This window comes from Bubalus bubalis, chromosome 15 (genome assembly GCF_019923935.1).
Source record: "Bubalus bubalis isolate 160015118507 breed Murrah chromosome 15, NDDB_SH_1, whole genome shotgun sequence".
Taxonomy (NCBI): domain Eukaryota; kingdom Metazoa; phylum Chordata; class Mammalia; order Artiodactyla; family Bovidae; genus Bubalus; species Bubalus bubalis.
The window spans coordinates 50947647-50972408 of NC_059171.1; the positions used below are offsets into that span (position 1 = coordinate 50947647).

General features: G+C 39.7%; 2 protein-coding genes and 1 pseudogene across 4 annotated transcripts in view; 2 read left to right on the forward strand and 1 right to left on the reverse strand.

The window, feature by feature from the left end:
- Positions 1-522, reverse strand: part of CSPP1 (centrosome and spindle pole associated protein 1) — a 112221-nt gene extending 111699 nt beyond the window's left edge. Inside the window, exon 1 of the mRNA XM_044928707.2 lies at positions 483-522. The gene's annotated coding sequence lies outside the window, so the exon portion shown is untranslated. The remainder of the gene's footprint in view (positions 1-482) is intronic.
- Positions 523-990: 468 nt separating this feature from the next.
- Positions 991-20640, forward strand: COPS5 (COP9 signalosome subunit 5). 3 transcript variants are annotated; one of them, XM_025265308.1, is made up of 8 exons: positions 991-1112; positions 4112-4346; positions 5256-5384; positions 6004-6069; positions 6864-6949; positions 11295-11406; positions 18311-18459; positions 20399-20640. In XM_025265308.1, exons 1-8 carry the CDS (start codon positions 1006-1008, stop codon positions 20481-20483), a joined length of 969 nt encoding a protein of 322 aa, XP_025121093.1. In that variant the 5' UTR covers positions 991-1005; the 3' UTR covers positions 20484-20640. The 3 variants fall into 3 exon arrangements, with proteins under 3 accessions (XP_025121093.1, XP_006069586.2, XP_025121094.1); XM_006069524.3 differs by lacking the exon at positions 991-1112 and adding an exon at positions 1270-1572; XM_025265309.2 differs by lacking the exon at positions 991-1112 and adding an exon at positions 1441-1580.
- Positions 20641-20829: 189 nt separating this feature from the next.
- LOC123329539 lies at positions 20830-20938 on the forward strand (annotated as a pseudogene).
- Positions 20939-24762: the final 3824 nt, after the last annotated feature.

Here is a 24762-nt window from a genome sequence, read left to right on the forward strand (position 1 = left end):
ATCTGTAGTGATTTTGGAGCCCAGAAAAATAAAGTCTGACACTGTTTCCCCATCTATTTCCCATGAAGTAGTGGATGACAACATATTCCCCCTAGATTAATTCGGTTTAGGGGACAGAAGTGGTTCCACAGTGGAATGTAGAAGATTAAACTGTAAACTGCTTCAAGAAGTGGGTACTGGACACTTGCAAAACACTAATAGCTCGTATATATGTTATTTTTACAAACGCGCCACAAGGCACGATCATAGCCATCCACGAGTTTCCATGGTCACCTTGGGACGCTAGAGAACGCCCCTCTAAGAAAGTTTAGCGCCAAACCACTACAAGTCAAAGGGCTTTACGCATGTGCAATGATTCATCTGGAAGTAAACTAGGATGCCATGTTATCATTCTCTCAAAAGCGGCATTCGGAACTACTTCTATGTCCACTTTTCCATAGACTTTTTTTGGGGGGGGGGGCTTTCAACAATCTTAAGAGTACCTGCTGCTGCTGCTGCTGCTGCCAAGTCGCTTCAGTTGTATCCGACTCTGTGCGACCCCAGAGACGGCAGCCCACCGGGCTCCCCCGTCCCTGGGATTCTCCAGTCAAGAACACTGGAGTGGGTTGCCATTTCCTTCTCCAGTACATCAAAGTGAAAGTGAAGTCGCTCAGTCGTGTCCGACTCCTAACGACCCCATGGACTGCAGTCTACCAGGCTCCTCTGTCCATGGGATTTGCCAGGCAAAAGTACTGGAGTGGATTGCCATTGCTTACACCCACGTAAAAACAGTTCTCTGCCCCATTGCAGCTTCTTGGTGGTTCAGACGGTAAAGCGTCTGCCTACAATGAGGGAGACCCGGGTTCAATCCCTGGGTCGGGAAGATACTCTGGAGAAGGAAGTGGCAACCCACTCCAGTACTCTTGCCTGGAAAAATCCCATGGGCGGAGGAGCCTGGTAGGCTAGTCTATGGGGTCGCAAAGAGTCGGACACGACTGAGCGACTTCACGCACTCCCATTTTTAATATGGCGGAAGCCGAACCTGCGCAGAACGAACAAGGAGGGTCAATTCCAGTTTCTGGCATAACGTTACATGCCCTTCTTCCGGTACAGAAGGCTATACCATTCCCTAGGTAACTACTGTTTTCGTCCTATTTCACACATATAATTTTCCAAGATAGTAAGTTCTCTTTTCAGTAATGAGACGACTCCACTGCCTCTTAACTATTGTGTAACTGCTATGTATATAGCCGCGTCCCCCAAGGACCCCCGCCATCCCGCGGATGGTCCGTACCAACTTCACCTCCGGTGCTGGGTGTCATGGCTGCCCCGAGAGCCTAGTGTGAGTTTGCACCTGCGGTGGGGTGGGTCCGGAGCCCACGCCCGAAAACCTAGCGAGATCAAGTTGCGTCTCGATTGCGGAGGCGACAGCTTATCAGATTCCTCGGCGATGGCAGCTTCCGGGAGTGGCATGGCCCAGAAAACGTGGGAGCTAGCCAACAACATGCAGGAAGCCCAGAGTGTCGATGAAATCTACAAATACGACAAGAAACAGCAGCAAGAAATCCTGGCGGCGAAGCCCTGGACTAAGGAGTGAGGAGGTCCCTGGCGAAACGCAGGGGAGGGAGGGGTGGCGGGACTTTTAAGAGACCCAGGGGCAGTAAGAGTTGGGGATAGAGAGCTTGTCTTTCCCTCTGCCGCGAGAAAAAGGAATCGTCTAAGAAATTTTATTTTACCTTTTTATCCCCGCAAATAAAGCGTAAGACCCTCCACTGGGGCTTGCTTGATTCCCCCTTTCTGTCTCGTTTGCCTTGGGAGAATGGAAGAGGAAAACGACAAGCGGTAGTTTGGGCTTTCACTTCTCAGCCCCCGTATTGTTAGAGATACTCCACACTCTGCCTTGAACTTTGTGTCGATATACACTTTGTTGGGATCTTCAGCTGATTTCAGACTGGGACTACAGCTATCTTCAGATATTGAGTCAATCCAATGGTCTCTAAAATAATTATGAGCCAGCTTTTTTTAGTCTGTAATCTTTTATATCTATAATTGCTTCTTTTTTGCTGGTAATTATTTCAGAAACAACAAAGAGGCTCTACTCAGTCTCCCACAATGCTTACTCCACCATTTTTTTTTTCAGAAGCTGTAAATTATATCAATAGAACTTAAGGTTTTTTGCCCCTTAGCAAAACTCATGTGTCCCTGGGAGTGATGACAGGTCAAGGTTTCTTTGCAGCGGTATTTATCCTTTCCTGACAGCAGATATTGTATGGAAAGAGTAAAAAGGTCACACAGTCTCTCTAATGGATAGACAGGAAAGCAGTGGTCAACAACAAAAACCATTTCATCTGTCTCACAGGTTTTTCCAAGGCAAGCTTTACCTGTGGAAATTCAGATTCAGCAGTGTTTACTGAGTACTTAACTACAGGCTGAGTTTTGAGCTGGGAATTTCCATATGTCACTTAATCTTTATGACAACGCAGTATTTTTATTCCTTTTCTGCATATATGAAAACAAGCAAATACAGTAAATAACTTACTTTATAATTACACAGAGGCAATGAATTCTTAAGTGAACAACAGTTAAGACTGAAAATCAAATCTCACAACTATAACTAATTAGTTGAAATTTACTTATCTTTTATATCTGTAAAAGAGAAAAAAGACCTATCTGTTGGTGATGTTATAAAGATTAGATCAGGGCATGTATAAAAAAGGGTCTAGAATGTATGTAATAGAAGCACAATAATGGACTGTCTTTTTTTCCCCAGTAGATAGAGGAGTGAAGATTTTAATTCATGTCTTGACTTCCAAGGACAGGTCTCTATTTTTCATCTGTGATTGAAATCTGTGGGCAGACATTTTAAAAAGACTTCTCAAAGACACTGACACTCTTTACAGACTGGTTATTTTGCCTGGTTGTCTGCTATTTCTAATAGCAGGCTGCATACTTAGACTGATATAGCCTATTGAATATTTTAAATTATCAACCTCACTGTGTGATTGTATCTCCAGTTACAGTCATCCTTGCTGTCTTTGGCTACATCAGTGAGACTGAAGTGGAATTTTATTCAACAATAGTTGAGTCACATACACAGATGACAAACTGAAACACTGATCACAGTAGGACTAAAGATTTTAAGGCTACGTTTTACATTTTTAGACTGATACCACAGAGAGAAGCTACAGCCCTCAACACATTGTACTCTCAGAGTACTATAAAAGATAGGTTAATAATGCAGCTAGCACTTAAAAGGGAGAAGGCAATGGCACCCCACTCCAGTACTGTTGCCCGGAAAATCCCATGGATGGAGGAGCCTGGTAGGCTGCAGTCCATGGGGTCGCTAAGAGTCAGACACGACTGAGCGACTTCACTTTCACTTTCCACTTTCATGCATTGGAGAAGTAAATGGCAACCCACTCCAGTGTTCTTGCCTGGAGAATCCCATGGACGGAGAAGCCTGGTAGGCTGCAGTCCATGGGGTCGCACAGAGTCGGACACGACTGAAGTGACTTGGGAGGCAGCAGCACTTAAAAAGTTTTGTATGTGTCAGGCACTAAGCCAAGCACTTTACGTACATTATTTTATTCATTTCCTCCAAACCACAACTCTATGAACAGGCACAGACATTAAGTGGCTGTCTCAAGGTTACAGCCAGGATATGGCAGTAAAAGGCTTCAAACCTAGGTAGATGGATGTCAGAGCCTACATTCTTAACTGTTAGGCCTGGAAAGTTAAGTGGGAGAATAATGAGGCAAAACTGACCAACCAGGGTCAGAAACCTAGATTTGGTGATTCCAAAATTAATGGAGAAAAAGTTTATTGAAATGGTCGTGTAATTCCCTTCTGTCTCCTCGAATAGCATATTTTAAAATTATTTCATACTTTTCCCTTCCCCCAATGGGAAGTAATTTGCAGGATTGTTTATCATTTCCATCCCCCTTCAGGAACTCTGTCCTTTTCTACTTTGTTTTTCTTTCCCTTATTCTATATATATGTACGCTTTCTCCCCATTTCTTCAGTGTAAATTGCTTCAGTACTTATTTGTTAATCTCCACAAAAACTGTACAAAAACTGTCTTACAATTGTACTTCTATAAGAAAGTTAATTACACCATGCCTTTGTTTTGTAGTCACCATTACTTTAAGTACTGCAAAATCTCAGCACTGGCTCTACTGAAAATGGTGATGCATGCCAGATCAGGAGGCAACTTGGAAGTGATGGGCTTGATGCTGGGCAAGGTGGACGGTGAGACCATGATCATTATGGACAGCTTTGCTTTGCCAGTAGAGGGCACTGAAACGCGAGTGAACGCTCAGGCTGCTGCATATGAGTACATGGCTGCATACATAGAAAATGCTAAACAGGTAAGAATACTGTTCCCTAAAATTTGGTTACTGCAAGTTAAGAGTCTCATAGTTTTGAGTTTCTAAACTTAAAACTATCCTCCTACATTAGAGTTTATATTTTAAGTTATCCTTAACTATATGTAACATATATGAGATTAGCATGGATTTTTTAAAATTCTCAAGAGAGTAGATCTTAAAAGTTCTCATCACAAGGAAAAAAAAAATTTGTAACTGCATGTGGTGTCGGATGTTAACTGTACTTATTGTGATCATTTCACAGTATATACATATATTGAATCATTATGTTATACATCTGAACGAATGTCTATATATTATACATATATAAACTATATCTGAGTTTTTAAAAGAAATTATAATTCTCATATTCATTATGTGTGTTTAAAACCAAAAAATTGTAAACAACCTAAATGTAACTGGATATCAAGCTGATTAAATAAATTATATCCCACACAATGCACTGCCAGCCAGCCTTTAAAAGGTAGCTATCTATATGTTTATTTATGTGAAACAGATCCAAGAATATTTTGTTGAGTGAAAAAGCAAAGTGTAGAATACTATTGGTGGTATGCCATTGTCTGTTTTTATTAATCTACATATATGCAAAGAATCTATCCTATATGCAGAGAGTAACTCTGGAAGATAGGTGTGTAAGCCTATGACAGTAACATCTGGGCTGAGAAACTAGTTGAGGGGAAGGAGGTGGAAGGAGACTGAATGACCTTATTGTACATGTATCTTATTAATTTTGTGCCTTGAGCATGTATTATCTAAAAAAATTTTTTTAAGCACCATATGCTATAATTATTCTGTATACTGTTATTTAACTGTAGGGCTGTCTAGACAAATCACAAGCATCTCTAAGATTAAACAGGAACCTCAAGCGCCTTTGCTCTCTTCATTTGTTAGGTTGGCCGCCTTGAAAATGCAATTGGCTGGTATCATAGCCACCCTGGCTATGGCTGCTGGCTTTCTGGAATTGATGTTAGTACTCAGATGCTCAATCAGCAGTTCCAGGAACCATTTGTAGCAGTGGTAGTAAGTATTTTTACAACTAGTTGTAATTAATTTTCATGAAGATTTACTAAAGCAGGTATACAGGGAAATAAAAACAGTATGGTAAAGAGCAAGGCTCTGGTGCCAGCCTAGGTTTGAATCTAAATTCCACTTCTTTGTAGCTGGGACTCTGAACAAGTTACATAACTTCTCTGCATCTTTCCCCACCCTCTGTTAGATGAGAATGTACACAGCACCTGTGTCTCAGTTCCCTGCACACAGTGGGCATTTGGTTGATGTTGAGTGAACTGATTGAATCAGGAATTGCTAGAACAGCTCTTGCTATGCTTAAAGTATTTTAGATGTAATTCAGGAAGGTAGAAATTGTTCATCTGTTTAAAAAGACTTCTGGAAAAGAGAGGAGCAAATCTGTAATTAATACTCTTAAATAGTATAATAACTAGATCTAAATAAATGATGAGACTTCCATATTTAACCATTCTGTTGAACTTCTGTGATTTTCCAATTTGGTTATTTTTTTCCCTATTGGTTATTTTTAATTATGTGTGTGTGCCTATAGTGTTATATGTACATATGTATTTCTAGGCTTATAATGTTTAAACAAATAAATCAGCAGATATTAAATATATCTTTCTTGTAGATTGACCCAACAAGAACAATATCTGCAGGGAAAGTGAATCTTGGAGCCTTCAGGACATATCCAAAGGTAATTTGAAAAATTCCTAGTTCTTATAGTTTTTCAATTTTTAAATATTTGGTTTATTTTTAAAGATGTGTTATAGTTAGTATCTCATTTTGCCCTAAAACAATTTAATGGTATTTACAAAATAGAAGCCCAACTACCACAAATTGTCTTTAGCAAAAAGGTAATACATTTGTGCTGCATGTTGTTAATTCTACTAGAAAAGCAGCTCTTTTGTTAATAAGGATTTGTGTGTCATGGCCACCTTCTATCTACTGCAATCTGAAATAGATATGAGCACAAGTGAATATCACCTAAGGACAAGAAAAATTAATCTATAAGCCAAATCTAGCCTTCAGCCACCGAATGGGGTTGAGGAAGAGTATAAGCAATAACGGAGAAGGCAGTGGCACCCCACTCCAGTACTCTTGCCTGGAAAATCCCATGGATGGAGGAGCCTGGTGGGCTGCAGTCCATGGGGTCACTAAGAGTTGGACACGACTGAGCGACTTCACTTTCACTTTTCACTTTCATGCACTGGAGGAGGAAATGGCAACCCAATCCTGTGTTCTTGCCTGGAGAATCCCAGGGACGGGGGAGCCTGGTGGGCTACCTACTGTCTATGGGGTCACACAGAGTCGGACACGACTGAAGTGACTTAGCAGCAGCATAAGCAATATACTTTTTTTTTAATTAGGTGTTTATGTTCAGTAATTGGCTCCCCCAAATGAATGTTTCTGTAAACAGAAAGTCACATAGAAAACATATGTTTTTCTTCTGTTGTGTTTAAATCTTCTATTTTCTTCATTTTTGTTTAGGGCTACAAGCCTCCGGATGAAGGACCTTCTGAGTACCAGACCATCCCACTTAATAAAATAGAAGACTTTGGTGTACACTGCAAACAGTAAGTCATTTAAAAATGTATCTGATGCCGGAATCATCATAAGAAACCTCAAAGATCGTCCAGACCAAGCCCCTAATTTTATAGATGAGAAAAAAATTCAGATGAAATGCATTTCATAATACCTTTTAAAATAATAGTAAGAATATATAAATTTAGGGTAATGTTTGAATCTTTATTAACAATTGTTTTAATCTAACATGTTATTTGCCTTTCACCCATCTATATACGTTTTATCAATGTATAAGATACTTGGCCTGTTAATGAAAGTACAAGTTGAAGGAAGCTGTATGCAGAGCCAGCCTGACACTAGCAATTTCTACAGCCCTCAATGTACCCAGTTTCCACATAGCAAAAGTTCTCCCTAAACATTTTTACTCCAAGAGTTAAAGAAGTCATACTAAAAACTACTTAACTGTATACTACTTTAAAACAGTGACTTTCATGCTATGTGAATTACATCTCAATTTTTTAAACTGGTAAACCAATGAGGACAATTTTCTCCACCTTCTAAATATATCACCTCTCTTAATATCACCTTGACCCAGGCCACAGCCATCTGGAACTTAAATCAGAGCACTAGCCTTCTAGCTCGTCTTCTTGCTTCTGCACTTCACCCCACCCCTTAAAGGGCTTTTGTCAGCCAAACAGATTCTGTTAAAATGTAAGTCTGATCATGTTCGTCCTTCTCAGAGTGATTTCCTGTCTCATTAAGAATAAGATCTATAGTGCTTACCATGGACCACACAACCCTATGTAGACTGGCCCCTACAATCGTTCTGAGCCCATCTCAGGGACTCTACTTGTCACTAAGCCTTTGCTCTGTCTATTCTAGCCATAGTGGCCTCATGGTTTATCAGATGTACTAGGCTGGCTCCTGCCTTAGGGCCTTTGCACTTGCTAATCCTTCTGCCTGGAACATTCTTCATTATTCCATGTGATTCACTTCAGTCAACGAGTGTCTGTTTAAGGGTCACCTTAACAGAGAATGTTCCTTGATCACCCTATTTCAATTAGCACTTTCTAGTCACTGTTACCTTTCCCTGCTTCATTTTTCTTCTTAGCACTTGTGACCATCTGATATGTTTTTGCTTCCTTGTTATTGACCTCATTAGAATGAACTTCGTGAGAGAGAAATCAATTCACTGCTATATCCTAACAATTAAAATAGGGCATGGCACATAGAAGTGTGGGCACCCCCCTAAAAAAAAAGTTTTGCCTGATTACTACTGTCCCTTTCTCCACACCTCCTATCCTAACTTCAAGGAATACTTTACTACTCATGTGCTACTACTGCTCTTATTTTTCTGTTTAGAATTCCTAGAAAATACCAGAATTTCTAGAATTTAATTTTTAAATATGTCTGATCCTTGGCATACTTCTGGAAAAAAAGATTTTTATTTTATTTTCATTTATAAACCAATGAGAGGTTTGTAATTAAATCACTTAATTTGCTCTACTGAAAAGAATTTAAGCCATTCCTATTTGAGAGGATTGCTCCTAAGCATGAAAACACCTTTGCTGTAATACTTTCACTTTCAGAGTTAACAATTTTTTTTCATTTATATTGAGTTGCAGTTTCTTTAATACCTACTCTGCTTCTCTCATCACCAGCAGCAGCTTTTGAAACAAAGACCATGAAGCATACTGTGCTTTCTATACCCAAACAAACCTGCATTTCCTGGTTTTTTCTGAGAAATGAGCCTCTCTAAGAGGAGTTGCTGCTTTCTAACTACCTGCATTGCTAGAGCCTAGAATTTTGAACCTGGAATAAGCAGGATGTTCAAAGATACTCTCTTACTTAGGACCAGTTCCTAAATAGAGAGTAAACTTTTTTAATAGGGCAAATAAGTTGCTTATTTTTATTTCAAATCCTCAATGAAACATAGTGCCAAGTTAAGAGCAGACTCATTATAGATCATTTCCTAAATCATTTGACAATGAGCTGTAATTTGTAGTTTATACTGATCTTTTTTCTTTCCTATTTTAAATTCTAGATCATAATCCAAAATTTGTTTTCAACATAGAATCTAATACAGATATTAAATATATTTAACTTTGAAGAGCCTTAGTAAAAATAGGACACAACAGATTTTTTAAATTAGCTTGTATGTTATCAATGTTATACAAGCTCATAGTTTAAAGAGTCACTGGTTCTATGAAAATACCATTCCCTTTCCCCCACCCACAGAGGGAATCACTTCAACTATTATAGTTATACTCCGTTTAAGTATTTACCCCATTAACTTCAAACAGCATGCTGATAGTGCTACTTCTTGATTTTCAGTTCTAGGCAGTATCTATTATTGACTTCCTGTACAGAAGATGAGGATTTAGCTCCACGAGTAATTTTGAATATTCTTCTTGCTTTCAGCTCTGCTACTGAGATTTGCAGCTAATATTAGACCAAAAAATTTCATTGCATCAGCCTACGGAATTAAGACAGTAATAACATTAAGGTGATCCACAAATTTTAAAACATAAAAGTCTATTCTAGACCCTCCAGTTTGAGCTCCCTTATTTTCCATCCTTTATAATCTACATCTTTTGCTCTACTCATCCTCTCTTTCCCCTAAAGTATCAGAGGTACAACCTGTCATTTCTAAAACTGACCTTTCCACCTGAGCCCCTGCCTCCTCTCCCCATACCTAACTGCCTCAACTCCCGGGGCTTCACTTCTTAAACAAGGTCTTAAATGTCTACACTCTGGATATAACAATAAATTAGACCATGAGGTTTTGATAACAGACATACTATCATATCCTTTTGCTGCCACTTTCTGTGGTGTTGAACAAGTCTCTACTCTAGAGTTGTTTCTTCTGCCTAGAATGGGAATAATAAATCTTTCCTTTTGTGGTTGTAGGGAAGATTAAATGAGTATATATAAAGCGCCAAAACATAATAAGTGGCTCAAGAAATACACTGTTCCACATCCCACTTCCACATTTCACTATAGCTGTGTCCTTTTCATCTACACATATGCAGGGATATCTTATTTATAAAGCCCTTACTTAGAAGGGTCTTTAAATTCTTACTCTTTTTAAATTTCTTCACTCCTGTATTGAAAGAACACACATTTCTATTCTGTCCCTGTGCCTTTATCTTCGACAGCACTAACCTGAGAGGCCTTTTTCTCCTGACATCTGCTCCACTGCAGTGGCATCCTTTGTGGTCTCCCTGCTTCCCATTTCTTCTCTGACACATCTTACCACAGCCAGCCTTCTCAAACACTGATATAAATGGCTGTATCACTGATCTGCTCAGACACTTTCCATGAGTCCCCAAGTACCTAGAAGATAATTTCTTAGCCTTTTATGTAATGTCTTCTGCTAGCTAGACCCCAACATAGCTTCCTAGATTTCCCTTACAAAATCCTTCTGCTCCCTCTAAACTGTCCAGGCAGACTGATTAACTTCTTGTTCCTTTCATGACTTTCCTTTTTGTGAGTTAGGGCTTTCTGCCTAATGCTTCCTCCTTGCTCTTAACATAGCCACACTATAGACTCATGTTAGGGTTACTCGAAATCCTGCCTTTTCCCTGGAGCTTCTCAGGCTGTTCTGTCTATACTAAGAGTACTCATTACTGCTAACATTTAATTGGCAGATGATTAATTTTAAATATGCACTATAGCATCACTTACTGTTATTCAACATATACCATTATATTTATAACTTTTCATGGATTCATCCCACGTGTCCCATGAAAATAGTAAGCTCCTTAAGGTGAAGAAGTCCCTTGTGTTTCTTTGTAACATAGTGACATATTTAAATATTTATTTCTTTAAAAAAAAAAGTTTTTCAGACATTTAACCGAATTTCCCTTGATTATAAATTAGGCACCTTTAGAAGCAGCAGCAATTCTTTTATATGCTTTAATGACCAACCTTAAAGTTTTGCTTTTCCAAAAAGCAATTGTTCCTAATTAGAGGATTAGAAAGGGAGGAATCGAGAATCCACATGTCATTTTTGGTATTTTTAAAAGCCTAACAAAAGTAATAGCTAACCTTGGAGAGGGGAAGTTCACTACTGTTGGCTGAAATTTATGAAGTCAGTGGCAGGGGTAAATACATGTCATTCAGAAATTTTAATTAGTTTTTAATAATTTTTTGAGAATTTCTGGGCTTTACAGAGGGGAGAAATATAACTCGAGAATATTTGCTTAACTGAATTGCAACCACCCCTCTGAAGAGTAAGAAAACCAGTTACTGTTATTTACCTGTTATTCTGTTGGAAAAAATTAAAGCATGACTATTTGGATATAAAATGTAATTAACTTAAATTTGGCCATAACCTTATGTGATGTGGTTGAATGTGTTTTACTTACTAGATTTGTGGTTTTGTTTCATTAGATACTATGCCTTAGAAGTCTCATATTTCAAATCCTCTTTGGATCGGAAATTGCTTGAGCTTTTGTGGAATAAATACTGGGTGAATACGCTGAGTTCCTCTAGCTTGCTTACGGTAAGTACTATGCTTGCAAGGAATGTGTCTGAATTTTATCAATCTACATAAGTTGTTTAATGTCTGAAAGTCTTTTTCATGGAAAGACTGACTTTGCCAAGATGGTGGGCTTGGGAGCAGATTCTGCATGACCAGAGGTGGATTGGAATACTAGGCCAATCTAGGATCTGTATTGTGTACTACTGAGACCAGATGAGGGTGAGATCTACCTCTGACTGAGTTAGAGAAAAATGCCAATAGTGTTCTTTGTTGTGTGTCTCAGGTAGCACTCTAGTTACAAGTGACAGGAGACCCAACCAACCTGGCTAAAACAAAAGAGAGAATCATGTAAGCTGCAAAGTCCAAGAGTACCAGGAGGAGGGCTGACTTCAGGCACAGCCTGAGTTTGCATTCAGACAATATTTTGAGGTCTTGGTCTTCCTTTCTCAGCTTTGATTTCAGGTCAGTTGGTTTCAGTTTCAGACTTCATGTGAAATCAAGATGGCAGTATTCGCTTAGACCTCCCAATTCCACATTCAAAAGAAAAGATCAAGATACACAGCACACACATACAGAGACACATACACACCACTCAACATATTCCCCGGCAAAGCCTCACTGTGTGTCTGAGTTTTGTAGGTCACATGCCTAACCTTAAACATGCTCTGGGCCAAGGGAATGAACACCATGAGTAGTTGAGCCAAGGCAGTCCGTCACTGCTTTACTTCTGGGGTGGAGTAGAAGAAACTCTCCAGAGCCCTTGGACTAAGAATGTCCCCCAAAGAAATCAGAATATCACTACCTTATAGCAAGCAGATTGCTGCTACCACCAAAAAAAAAAAGTGAAAAAGTCAATATTTTCCAATATATCATTAAAATCTAATACCTAGAAGAGGACAGAAACTTTTATCTAGATCTTGGTTAAGAAACAGTTCTGTTTATCTTTTTTAAAGTAAGCCACTTCATATAGTACAGTATAGCATAGTGGTTAGTACCACTAAATTTGGACTAAGATAAACTCAGTTCACAAACAAGTCTGCCATTTTACTAGCTGTGTGTGACCTTCACAGCATTATTTAATGTGTCTGAGGCTTTCTTGGGCCTGATGATAATAATACCCACATTGTTAAGTACACTTGAGAATTATATGAAATATATATATAGTAATTAGCAAAGTACTAGGCATATAATAAGGTAGTGGCACTCCACTCCAGTACTCTTGCCTGGAAAATCCCATGGGCAGAGGAGCCTGGTAGGCTGCAGTCCATGGGGTCGTGAAGAGTCAGACACGACTGAGCGACTTAACTATCACTTTTCACTTTCATGCATTGGAGAAGGAAATGGCAAACCACTCCAGTGTTCTTGCCTGGAGAATCCTGGGGACAGGGGAGCCTGGTGGGCTGCCGTCTATAGGGTCGCACAGAGTCGGACACGACTGAAGTGACTTAGCAGCAGCAGCAGCAGCAGGCATATAATAAAGCCTCAATAAATTATTTTTTGCTCATTTGATTCATTGCACTCATGGGTAAAAACCTCACTTGCGCATATTTACTATGATTTTTTTTCTTATTTCTTATCCTCAACAGTCAGAAATAGTAAATTAGAAAGAGGCAGAGTGATCATAATAGCAAACATTTATTAAATGTTTTCTGTCTATCTAGCACCGCTAAATGCCTCATGTGTCATGTTTCCTTAGAGGCAAGTATGCTGATAGCAGCCAGAAGTGACACATGATGGCATGGGCAGGAAGCAGTAAGACTGGAGCTGTCTGAACCTTTGTACAAAAGCAGCCAGCTCTACTTACTCAGCCTGTGGCTGTCCCTGTATTCCAGCACTGCATATACTGAGGACATTAATAATCAAGAAAAGGTTAAATTATATTTCCTCCTTTTTTGTGTGTAGTTTAATACCTAGTACATTACAGCATTCTAAGAAGAAAATATATAAATAAATGTATGTCATCTCTTTGCCTTTACAGCTAAAGCATGTAATCTAAAAGCTACCAGAAAAGTTTTTTTTATTTATATTAGTTTTCTCTGTTTGAAATGTAATTGGTTTCTTTTTTCATTTTACTAGTATAACTGTTTCTGCCATCCCACATTTTTATATCTGCAGCTAAATCTTCTAGATGTGAAGTGATCTACAAACATTAGGGTTTTCTCCAAATCTGTTGGGGAAGGATGTATTGGTGACCTAAACCATTTAGACAAAGTGAATATAATTGCATGTTTAAAAAATTATCATGTTTGTAAAATCACTGGAAAGCTGGTACCATTTTAAAGGGATTTTTATAGTAACTATGATGACAGCAAATGTTTTTAAAATGTCTTGTGACTGAACTCTACTGCCTTTACAGTATCTTACAGACTGAGCAAATAGAAAAACATAAAGATATTCCAGTAGAAACTTTTAAAAGATATTACACTTAAGTACACTTAAGTGTACATACGTGATTATTAAACTTTTGGTTTTAAAAATATATGAAATATCAGCAGTATATAGAATATTTCAGTTTACCAAATGTGGGTGTGCATGTGCTAACTGTTTGTGACCCTGTGGACTGTATATAGCCCACCAGGCTCCTCTGTCCATGGGATTCTCCAGGCAAGAATACTAGAGTGGGTTGCCATGCTCTCCTCCAGGGGATCTTCCCAACCCAGGGATCAAACCCGTGTTTCTTCAGATCAGATCAAATCAGTCGCTCAGTCGTGTCCGACTCTTTGCGACCCCATGAATCGCCAGGTCTCCCTATCCATCACCAACTCCCGGAGTTCACTCAGACTCACGTCCATCGAGTCAGTGATGCCATCCAGCCATCTCATCCTCTGTCATCCCCTTCTCCTCCTGCCCCCAATCCCTCCCAGCATCAGAGTCTTTTCCAATCAGTCAACCCTTCACATGAGGTGGCCAAAGTACTGGAGTTTCAGCTTTAGCATCATTCCTTCCAAAGAAATCCCAGGGCTGATCTCCTTCAGAATGGACTGGTTGGATCTCCTTGCAGTCCAAGGGACTCTCAAGAGTCTTCTCCAACGCCACAGTTCAAAGGCATCATTTCTTCGGTGCTCGGCCTTCTTCACAGTCCAACTCTCACATCCATACATGACCACAGGAAAAACCATAGCCTTGACTAGACGGACCTTTGTTGGCCAAGTAATGTCTCTGCTTTTGAATATGCTATCTAGGTTGGTCATAACTTTCCTTCCAAGGAGTAAGCATCTTTTAATTTCATGGCTGCAGTCACCATCTGCAGTGATTTTGGATCCCAGAAAAATACAGTCTGACACTGTTTCCACTGTTTCCCCATCTATTTCCCATGAAGTGGTGGGACCGGATGCCATGATCTTCATTTTCTGAATGTTGAGCTTTAAGCCAACTTTTTCACTCTCCACTTTCACTTTCATCAAGAGGCTTTTGAGTTCCTCTTCACTTTCTGCCATGTCATCTGCATATCTGAGGTTATTGATATTTCTCCCGGGAATCTTGATTCCAGTTTGTGTTTCTTCCAGTCCAGCGTTTCTCATGATGTACTCTGCATATAAGTTAAATAAGCAGGGTGACAATATACAGCCTTGACGAACTCCTTTTCCTATTCGGAACCAGTCTGTTGTTCCATGTCCAGTTCTAACTGTTGCTTCCTGACCTGCATACAAATTTCTCAAGAGGCAGGTCAGGTGGTCTGGTATTCCCATCTCTTTCAGAATTTTCCACAGTAGATTGTGATCCACACAGTCAAAGGCTTTGGCATAGTCAATAAAGCAGAAATAGATGTTTTTCTGGAACTCTCTTGCTTTTTCTATGATCCAGCAGATGTTGGCAATTTGATCTCTGGTTCCTCTGCCTTTTCTAAAACCAGCTTGAACATCAGGAAGTTCACGGTTCACATATTGCTGAAGCCTGGCTTGGAGAATTTTAAGCATTACTTTACTAGTGTGTGAGATGAGTGCAATTGTGCGGTAGTTTGAGTATTCTTTGGCATTGCCTTTCTTTGGGATTGGAATGAAAACTGACCTCTTCCAGCCCTGTGGCCACTGCAGAGTTTTCCAAATTTGCTGGCATATTGAGTGCAGCACTTTCACAGCATCATCTTTCAGGATTTGGAATAGCTCAACTGGAATTCCATCACCTCCACTAGCTTTGTTTGTAGTGATGCTTTCTAAGGCCCACTTGACTTCACATTCCAGGATGTCTGGCTCTAGGTCAGTGATCACACCATCGTGATTATCTGGGTCGTGAAGATCTTTTTTGTACAGTTCTTCTGTGTATTCTTGCCATCTCTTCTTAATATCTTCTGCTTCTGTTAGGTCCATACCATTTCTGTCCTTTATTGAGGCTGTCTTTGCATGAAACATCCCCTTGGTATCTCTGATTTTCTTGAAGAGATCCCTAGTCTTTCCCATTCTGTTGTTTTCCTCTATTTCCTTGCATTGATCGCTGAAGGCTTTCTTATCTCGCCTTGCTATTCTTTGGAACTCTGCATTCAGATGTTTATATCTTTCCTTTTCTCCTTTGCTTTTCCCTTCTCTTCTTTTCACAGCTATTTGTAAGGCCTCCCCAGACAGCCATTTTGCTTTTTTGCATTTCTTTTCTATGGGAATGGTCTTGATCCCTGTCTCCTGTACAGTGTTACAAACCTCATTCCATAGTTCATCAGGCATATCTATCAGATCTAGACCCTTAAATCTATTTCTCACTTCCACTGTATAATCATAAGGGATTTGATTTAGGTCATACCTGAATGGTCTAGTGGTTTTCCCTACTTTCTTCAATTTAAGTCTGAATTTGGCAATAAGGAGTTCATGGTCTGAGCCACAGTCAGCTCCTGGTCTTGTTTTTGCTGACTGTATAGAGCTTCTCCATCTTTGGGTGCAAAGAATATAATCAGTCTGATTTCGGTGTTGATCACCTGGTGATGTCCATGTATAGAGTCTTCTCTTGTGTTATTGGAAGAGGATGTTTGTTATGACCAGCGCATTTTCTTGGCAAAACTCTATTAGTCTTTGCCCTGCTTCATTCTGTATTCCAAGGCCAAATTTGCCTGTTACTCCAGGTGTTTCTTGACTTCCTACTTTTGCATTCCAGTCCCCTATAATGAAAAGGACATCTTTTTTGGGTGTGAGTTCTAAAAGGTCTTGTAGGTCTTCATAGAACCGTTGAACTTCAGCTTCTTCAGCGTTACTGGTTGGGGCATAGGCTTGGATCACCATGATATTGAATGGTTTGCCTTGGAAACGAACAGAGATCATTCTGTTGTTTTTGAGATTGCATCCAAGTACTGCATTTTGGACTCTTGTTGACCATGATGGCCACTCCATTTCTTCTGAGCGATTCTTGCCCGCAGTAGTAGATATAATGGTCATCTGAGTTAAATTCACCCATTCCAGTCCATTTCAGTTTGCTGATTCCTAGAATGTCGACATTCACTCTTGCCATCTCTTGTGGAAATTGGAAGTGGAAGACCACTTCCAATTTGCCTTGATTCATGGACCTGACGTTCCAGGTTCCTATGCAATATTGCTCTTTACAGCATCGGACCTTGCTTCTATCACCAGTCACATCCACAGCTGGGTATTCTTTTTGCTTTGGCTCCATCTCTTCATTCTTTCTGGAGTTATTTCTCCACTGATCTCCAGTAGCATATTGGGCACCTACCTTCCTGGGGAGTTTCTCTTTCAGTATCCTATCATTTTGCCTTTTCATACTGTTCATGGGGTTCTCAAGGCAAGAATACTGAAGTGGTTTGCCATTCCCTTCTCCAGTGGACCACATTCTGTCAAATCTCTCCACCATGACCCGCCCGTCTTGGGTTGCCCCACCGGCATGGCTTAGTTTCATTGAGTTAGACAAGGCTGTGGTCCTAGTGTGATTAGATTGACTAGTTTTCTGTGAGTATGGTTTCAGTGTGTATGCCCTCTTGCAACACCTACCGTCTTACTTGGGTTTCTCTTACCTTGGGCGTGGGATATCTCTTCACGGCTGCTCCAGCAAAGCACAGCCATTGCTCCTTACCTTGGACGAGGGGTATCTCCTCACCGCTGCCCTTCCTGACCTTCAATGTGGGATAGCTCCTCTAGGCCCTCCTGCGCCCGCGCAGCCACGGCTCCTTGGCCGTGTTTCTTAAGTCTCCTCTCTTGGCAGGCAGGTTCTTTACCAGTAGCACCTCCTGGGAAGCTCATGTGAGTATATAGCAATACTCTTTAAAAAAAATTGTGTTTATACCTAGGTGGAGGGGATGGTAGGTATTTTCTTTTATATATATTTACATTTTTATTTATATATATATATACACACACACACTGCTCTACATTTTCCAGATTTTCTGTATAACTATTAATTTTTTAATTAGAAAAGCTAAAACACAAATGTAATTTTTTTAAATGTGTTATAAGTACTAATTCTGGAAGTTCAACATGAAAAAGTAACAAAATTAGCTAACAATTGTTAAGCTTTTGCTAGGTGTCATCAACAGTCCTACAAGCTTTGTATACATCACTCACAATAGCTTTAAGGTAGAAATTATCACCCTCCTCCCCCATTTTCACAGGAAGACTGAAAGGCATAGAAAAGTAAAGGACCTCTCCCAAGGCCTCCCAGATAATCTGCAGGAGGACCACAATCTGGACTCAAATGTGTGTACTTCTAAGCCTCTCATAATAACAAATTATTAGATTTAAGCAGTTGAAAAAGACAATTCCAAATTTAATCTTTAAACTATAAAAGGGTAAAATTTCTATACTCAACTGCTTGAACTTTGGAATCAGTTCTTGCAAGTATAATTTGACTTCTTATTTCACTGACTATCCACTTAGATTTCATAGTAGAATTATTTGTAAATGAAATACTCTATATGGAAGAAAATTTACATACGTATATTTTTTTACGTGATAGACTAGTATTGTATATTGATACAATATCATTTTCCCCATAGAATGCAGACTATACCACCGGGCAGGTCTTCGATTTGTCTGAAAAATTAGAACAGTCAGAAGCCCAGCTGGGACGAGGAAGTTTCATGTTGGGTTTAGAAACACATGATCGAAAGTCAGAAGACAAACTTGCCAAAGCTACACGAGACAGGTGAGAGCAAATCTATTCCTACCCCTTTTTTTTTTTCCTCAAGATTTGTAAATAACAGGATTCAAATTCCTTACAGTTCAACCTATAACTTACAGTGGTACCTAAATGTTAACCTTTAAGGTTGTCAGATGCAGGTTTTAAGTTTGAAAATTTAGGAGACAGTAGATAAGAATATTTGGAGAAGGAAATGGCAACCCACTCCAGTACTCTTGCCTGGAAAATCCCATGGACGGAGGAGCCTGGTAGGCTGCATGCAGTCCATGAGGCTGCTAAGAGTCGGACATGACTGAGCGACTTCACTTTCACTTCTCACTTTCATGCATTGGAGAAGGAAATGGCAACCCACTCCAGTGTTCTTGCCTGGAGAATCCCAGGAACGGGGGAGCCTGGTGGGCTACCCTCTATGGGGTCGCACAGAGTTGGACACGACTAAAGCGACTTAGCAGCAGCAGCAGGTAAGAATATTAAAGGCTTCTGGGTCTAGGTGATGTTGTGAAAAACTCCCTTTCACCTTTTCTAGCTTCAGCCATAAAGTATAAGAAAGAAAACCAGTCCATTGCTGGGTCTTTAAACAAAAACCAAACAAAACTTTGCAAAAAGATGTCCTAATCTATTCTAATATAATCCTTTTGTGAAGGATTAAATTAGGATTTCTTAAGTTTATCAAATTTCAAATTTTTATAAAGTTTTAAGCCCTAAATATCAGAGAAATGATTGTTACCTCTCAATTTATTTTTCTGAAATAATCCTTTATATAGTAATTTAGTATCTCAAATCTCAGTAAAGAATTTATTAAGAACAAACTTGATATAACATGAAATAATTACGTGATCCTTCAGATACATACAGAATTGGGAAGTAATATAATATTCACTTTCACAAAAATTTGAATTTTAATATGACAGGGATAGAGAGGAAAGGAAGACTGTGTTGACATCTACATAAATCACTATCTTGGTATCCATTTTGAGAAGAACTAAATTAGTTGATAGGAAAGAAAAGAGAGACGGAAGGCCGAAATGTGTTGGAATAGAAGCTATCTTGGGTTAGAATGACCTCATTTATTTCTTCTCTGTGAGTAATAAAAGGTATAAAGGTAGCAGCCTGGATAAAAGTCACATTTTTCTTTGACGTTAGGGCTTACTTTTGATACTTGCTCTGAATATGTCATTTTGCTCATCTATCTTTATATGTGTCTGATTTATAGTTTTATCTGCATTTACATCTCAATTTCTTATGAAGCAAAAATGTCACTGTGGGAATGTAACTGTATAGGAAGAAAAGTAGGAAGGAGAAGAGTAATGGCACAATAGTAGAGAATTTTCCTTTGGGGGTAATTTTACAAGAATTGCATCTTTTCTGAATATTTGTGGGTTTGTTTTTTTTTTTTATCAGTTCTAAAATCTAAGTCCTTCATCCACTAATCTGACTTTACCTTTGCGTTGTTTGAAGGATGTCTCTGATTTTTCCGGAGAAAAAAGCATAAGGTTCATTAAAATCATTTTTAAAAACAATTCCAACTAATGAACAACAAGGAAAAGCAGATTTTAGTGTAATATTGGAATCAATCTATATTTCTGAATTATAAATAACTTCAGTAACCTTCTAAAATAGAACTTTTCCCAAACCTTTTCACAAATAGTAAAATAACTTTTGAATTTTATCAGATATTTACATTGTCATTCTTTTGGGAAAATTTAGTAAGTAGGAAATAATCAAAATACATGCAGAAGGCTAAAAATCACTATGGTATACTATAGAGAGTGAACTGTAGATTGGTATAGTATACAGTATGTTTTGCAGAATATGAATAGAACCAGAATCATTACTAGGGGTGCAAGGATGGAATTGTGGGGGGTGGGAGGGGGGGCATGCAAGTTGCATGTTTGAAACAGTTCTCAGTTCTTGTGACATTATGTGATCTGTTTTTTCTTTCTAGCTGTAAAACTACCATAGAAGCTATCCATGGATTGATGTCTCAGGTTATTAAGGATAAACTGTTTAATCAAATTAACATCTCTTAAACAAGCACCAAGTAGTACTTTTGCCTGAAAGCCAGTATGAGGAAAAATACTCAAGTAACACTTTAAACCCAGTTACCAAAAATCTGATTAGATGAATAAGGTGCTCTGAAAGTGTCCTGGATATTAACATCCTATAATAAAATTCTTTAAAATGAAATTGTTCTTTTTTTGTTTTGTGGGAGGGATTACATTCTTTTTCTAGTATCAATGTTTTAAAATATGAGGGAAAGAAATATTAGAACTTTTCTGTTTTAAAAGAGTCTTGCCTGTTTAAATTAGTCAAAGGATTTCAGCATTTCACTTGCTGTACTATCAGAGCCAGTTTCAGTTTGCCTAAGCCTTCTTTATCTACGGCCATACCACCCAGAATGCACCTGATCTCCGAAGCTAAGCAGGGTTGGGCCTGGTTAGTACGTGGATGGGAGTCTGCCTGGGAATAAGGGGTGCTGTAGGCTATTTGGGGGGCTTCCCAGGTGGTGCTAGTGGTAAAGAACCAGCCTCCCAATGCAGGAGATGTAAGAGACACAGGTTTAGTCCCCAGGTCAGGAAGGTCCCCTGTAGGAGGGCATGGCAACCCACTCCAGTATTCTTGCTAGAGAATCCTATGGACTGAGGAGCCTGATGGGCTACGCTTCATGGGATAGCAGAGAGTCAGACCCGACTGAAGTGACTTAGCATGCATGCATGCAAACCTTCTTTTGATCTATTAGTAAAAGTACAATTTAATATAACATTTTTATGTTCCAATAAAACATTAACCAAGTCACACCATAAATTATTTTCCTGAAAGTCAAATAAGTCATTTGAGACAGAGTCTAGCACAGGTATCTAAGTCGTTAAAACACTCACCAAGTGCCTTTACTGAATGAGGCCCAGTTTTACTCTCTGGAGATACTCTGAACAAGGTAGACCTTGTAAATTCTCTAAACAATGGAGTCTAAAGCTAAGTTAACAAGAACCTAAGTATACTGCTGTGAAGGGAGAATTAAAGTGGCTGGGAACTATGCCAAAGCCTTTGACTGTGTAGATCACAACAAACTGTGGAAAATTCTGAAAGAGATGGGAATACCAGACCACCTGACCTGCCTTTTGAGAAATCTGTATGCAGGTCAGGAAGCAACAGTTAGAACTGGACATGGAACAACAGACTGGTTCCAAATAGGAAAAGGAGTTCGTCAAGGCTGTATATTGTCACCCTGCTTATTTAACTTATATGCAGAGTACATCATGAGAAACACTGGGCTGGAAGAAACACAAGCTGGAATCAAGATTGCCAGGAGAAATATCAATAACCTCAGATATGCAGATGACACCACCCTTATGGCAGAAAGTGAAGAAGAACTCAGGTGCCTCTTGATGAAAGTGAAAGAGGAGAGTGAAAAAGTTGGCTTAAAGTTCAACATTCAGAAAACTAAGATCATAGCATCCGGGTCCATCACTTTATGGCAAATAGATGGGGAAACAGTGGCTGACTTTATTTTTCTGGGCTCCAAAATCACTGCAGATGGTGACTGCAGCCATGAAATTAAAAGACGCTTACTCCTTGGAAGGAAAGTTATGACCAACCTAGATAGCATATTCAAAAGCAGAGACATTACTTTGTCAACAAAGGTCCATCTAGTCAAGGCTATGGTTTTTCCAGTGGTCATGTATAGATGTGGGAGTTGGACTATAAAGAAAGCTAAGCGCCAAAGAATTGATGTTTTTGAACTGTGGTGTTGGAGAAGACTCTTTGAGAGTCCCTTGGACTGCAAGGAGATCCAACCAGTCCATCCTAAAGGAGATCAGTCCTGAGTGTTCATTGGAAGGACTGATGTTGAAGCTGAAAAACTCCGATACTTTAGCCACCTGATGCGAAGAGCTGACTCATTTGAAAAGACCTTGATGCTGGGAAAGATTGAGGGCAGGAGGAGAAGGGGACAATGGAGGATGAGATGGTTGGATGGCATCACCAACACAATGGACATGGGTTTGGATGGAGTTGGTGATGGACAGGGAGGCCTGGCATGCTGCGGTTCATGGGGTCACAAAGTGTTGGACACAACTAAGCGACTGAACTGAACTGCTCCTTGGAAGAAAAACTATGACCAACCTAGACAGCATATTAAAAAGCAGACACATTACTTTGATAACAAAGATCCGTCTAGTCAAAGCTATGGTTTTTCCAATAGTCGTGTATGGATGTGAGAAAAGGCAATAAAGTGATAGCTTTTATATACATATAATTGGGCTTCCCTTGTGGCTCAGTTGGTAAAGAATCTGCCTACCATACAGGAGACCTGGGTTCAATCCCTGGGTCAGGAAGATCCCCTGGAGAAGGAAAGGGCAACCCACTCCAGTATTCTTGCCTGGAGAATCCCATGGACAGAGGAGCCTGGCAGGCTATATAGTCCATGGGGTTGTAAGAGTCAGGCATGACTTAGTGAGTAAACCACCACTAAAGAAAGCTAAGCGCTGAAGAACAGATGCTTTTAAACTGTGGTGTTAGAGAAGACTCTTGAGAGTCACTTGGACTGCAAGGAGATCAAACCAGTCAATCCTAAAGGAAATCAGTCTGCAATATTCATTGGAAGGACTGATACTGAAGCTGAAACTCCAGTACTTTGGCCACCTGATGCGAAGAACTGACTCACTGGAAAAGACCATGATGCTGAGAAAGATTGAAGGCAGGAGGAGAAGGGGATGACAGAGGATAAGATAGTTGGATGGCGTCACCGACTCAATGGACAAGAGTTTGAGCAAGCTCCGGGAGTTACTGATAGACAGGGAAGCCTGGCGTGCTGCAATCCATGGGGTCGCAAAGAATCAGACACAACTAAGTGACTGAACTGAACAGAAGAACTCTCAGGAGGAAAATCCCCCAAAGAGGAGCTACCCCAGTAAACTTCCTGAAGGAAGTAACCTGACATTAAGCTGAAATTTGAAAGATAGAACTAGCCAGGGGAAAAAAAAAAAACAGGCGATTACTTTTCCAAGCAAAGAGTATAGCGATATGTGGAAGGCCTGAGGCAGAGAGCAAGAATCTAGAACCATTAAGAACTGAGAATCAGATAGACCTGAGAGTGGAGTAGTTCATGGGGAGTAACAATCGACGACTTTAGTCAATAAGGTAAGTACAGATCCTGCAGGGGCCTTTTGGACTTAATCCTAATCGCAATAGGGAGTTATGAGAGTTTTAAGCAACAGAAATGTATTACACTGATGTTTCTAAGAGCACTAGGTTAAGTTTTGATGAGGGCTAGATGAGATCAGATGAAATGATTTGTGGAAATAAAAAATGAGAAGAAGGCCCAAGACATGGCAAACATCAGATGTAAAATGGTTAGTGGAAGAGGAAACCACAGAGCAGAGAAGAAATCTTTAAGAAGTAATTTATGAGCGACTTCACGTGTGGCCCAGAGGTCAAGGAAAATTTTTCATTAGATTTACCAATGAAGTGGTCTTTAGTAAAATGAGGAAGCCAATTAACATTAGTATCCAAATACTTTCTCAGATAGTTGATAATACAGCAGCATTTTTGGTCTCATTTTATACTCCTTTAAATAAAAGCAGGCATCCCAGTTTCAGATGGCTCAACCTGACCTTCATTTTTAGGCCCTTTTAAAATAAAGGATGACTGCCCCCGATGAGTGGGGTTTTCCAGGTGGCGCTGATGGTAAAGAACCTGACTGCCAGTGCAAGAGACATAGGAGACGCAGATTCAGTCCCTGGGTCAGGAAGATCCCTTAGAGGAGCCCACTCCAGTGTTCTTGCCTGGAGAATCCCATGGACAGGGGAGCCAGGTGGATGATAGTCCATGGGGTCACAAAGAGTCGGACACAACTGAAGCAACCAAACACGCATGCACGCCCCCAGTAAGCAGCTAAAATCTGTTTACTGCCACAGCCTTCAGTGATACCAACTCATACTGAGCCATTCAATTAGAAACAATAACCAAGTCATTGAGGTTTCTCTGACAGACAAGATTGAAGGCTTAAAGTTTTGACATGAAAGAGTAAGGAGTCAATGCAGTCACCATGAAAACAAACTCAACAGTTTTCATTCTAAGATGTGAATACTATTATCCATATTTAATTTGACATTGGTGATCTAATCAATTGAGTCATCTTGGTGTGATGGGAAATGTCTAGCTAACAACAAAGAGAACTGCCAGAAAAAAAAACTTGTCAGTCCTAACTTCACTGGACTCAGTATTTCAGCTATTATGCCTTGGTTGCAAGTAGCAACAAAAGCAAACAAAAACAGTTGCTTGAACAGAGATTGTTGGTTCACCTAACTT

Coding starts and splice junctions, on each gene's coding strand:
- COPS5 (XM_006069524.3), top strand. CDS start 1,430: ATGGCAGCTTCCGGGAGTGGCATGGCCCAGAAAACGTGGGAGCTAGCC. Junction 5,385..6,003: donor AACCATTTGTAGCAGTGGTA/GTAAGTATTTTT, acceptor TCTTTCTTGTAG/ATTGACCCAACAAGAACAAT. Junction 6,950..11,294: donor TTTGGTGTACACTGCAAACA/GTAAGTCATTTA, acceptor TTGTTTCATTAG/ATACTATGCCTTAGAAGTCT.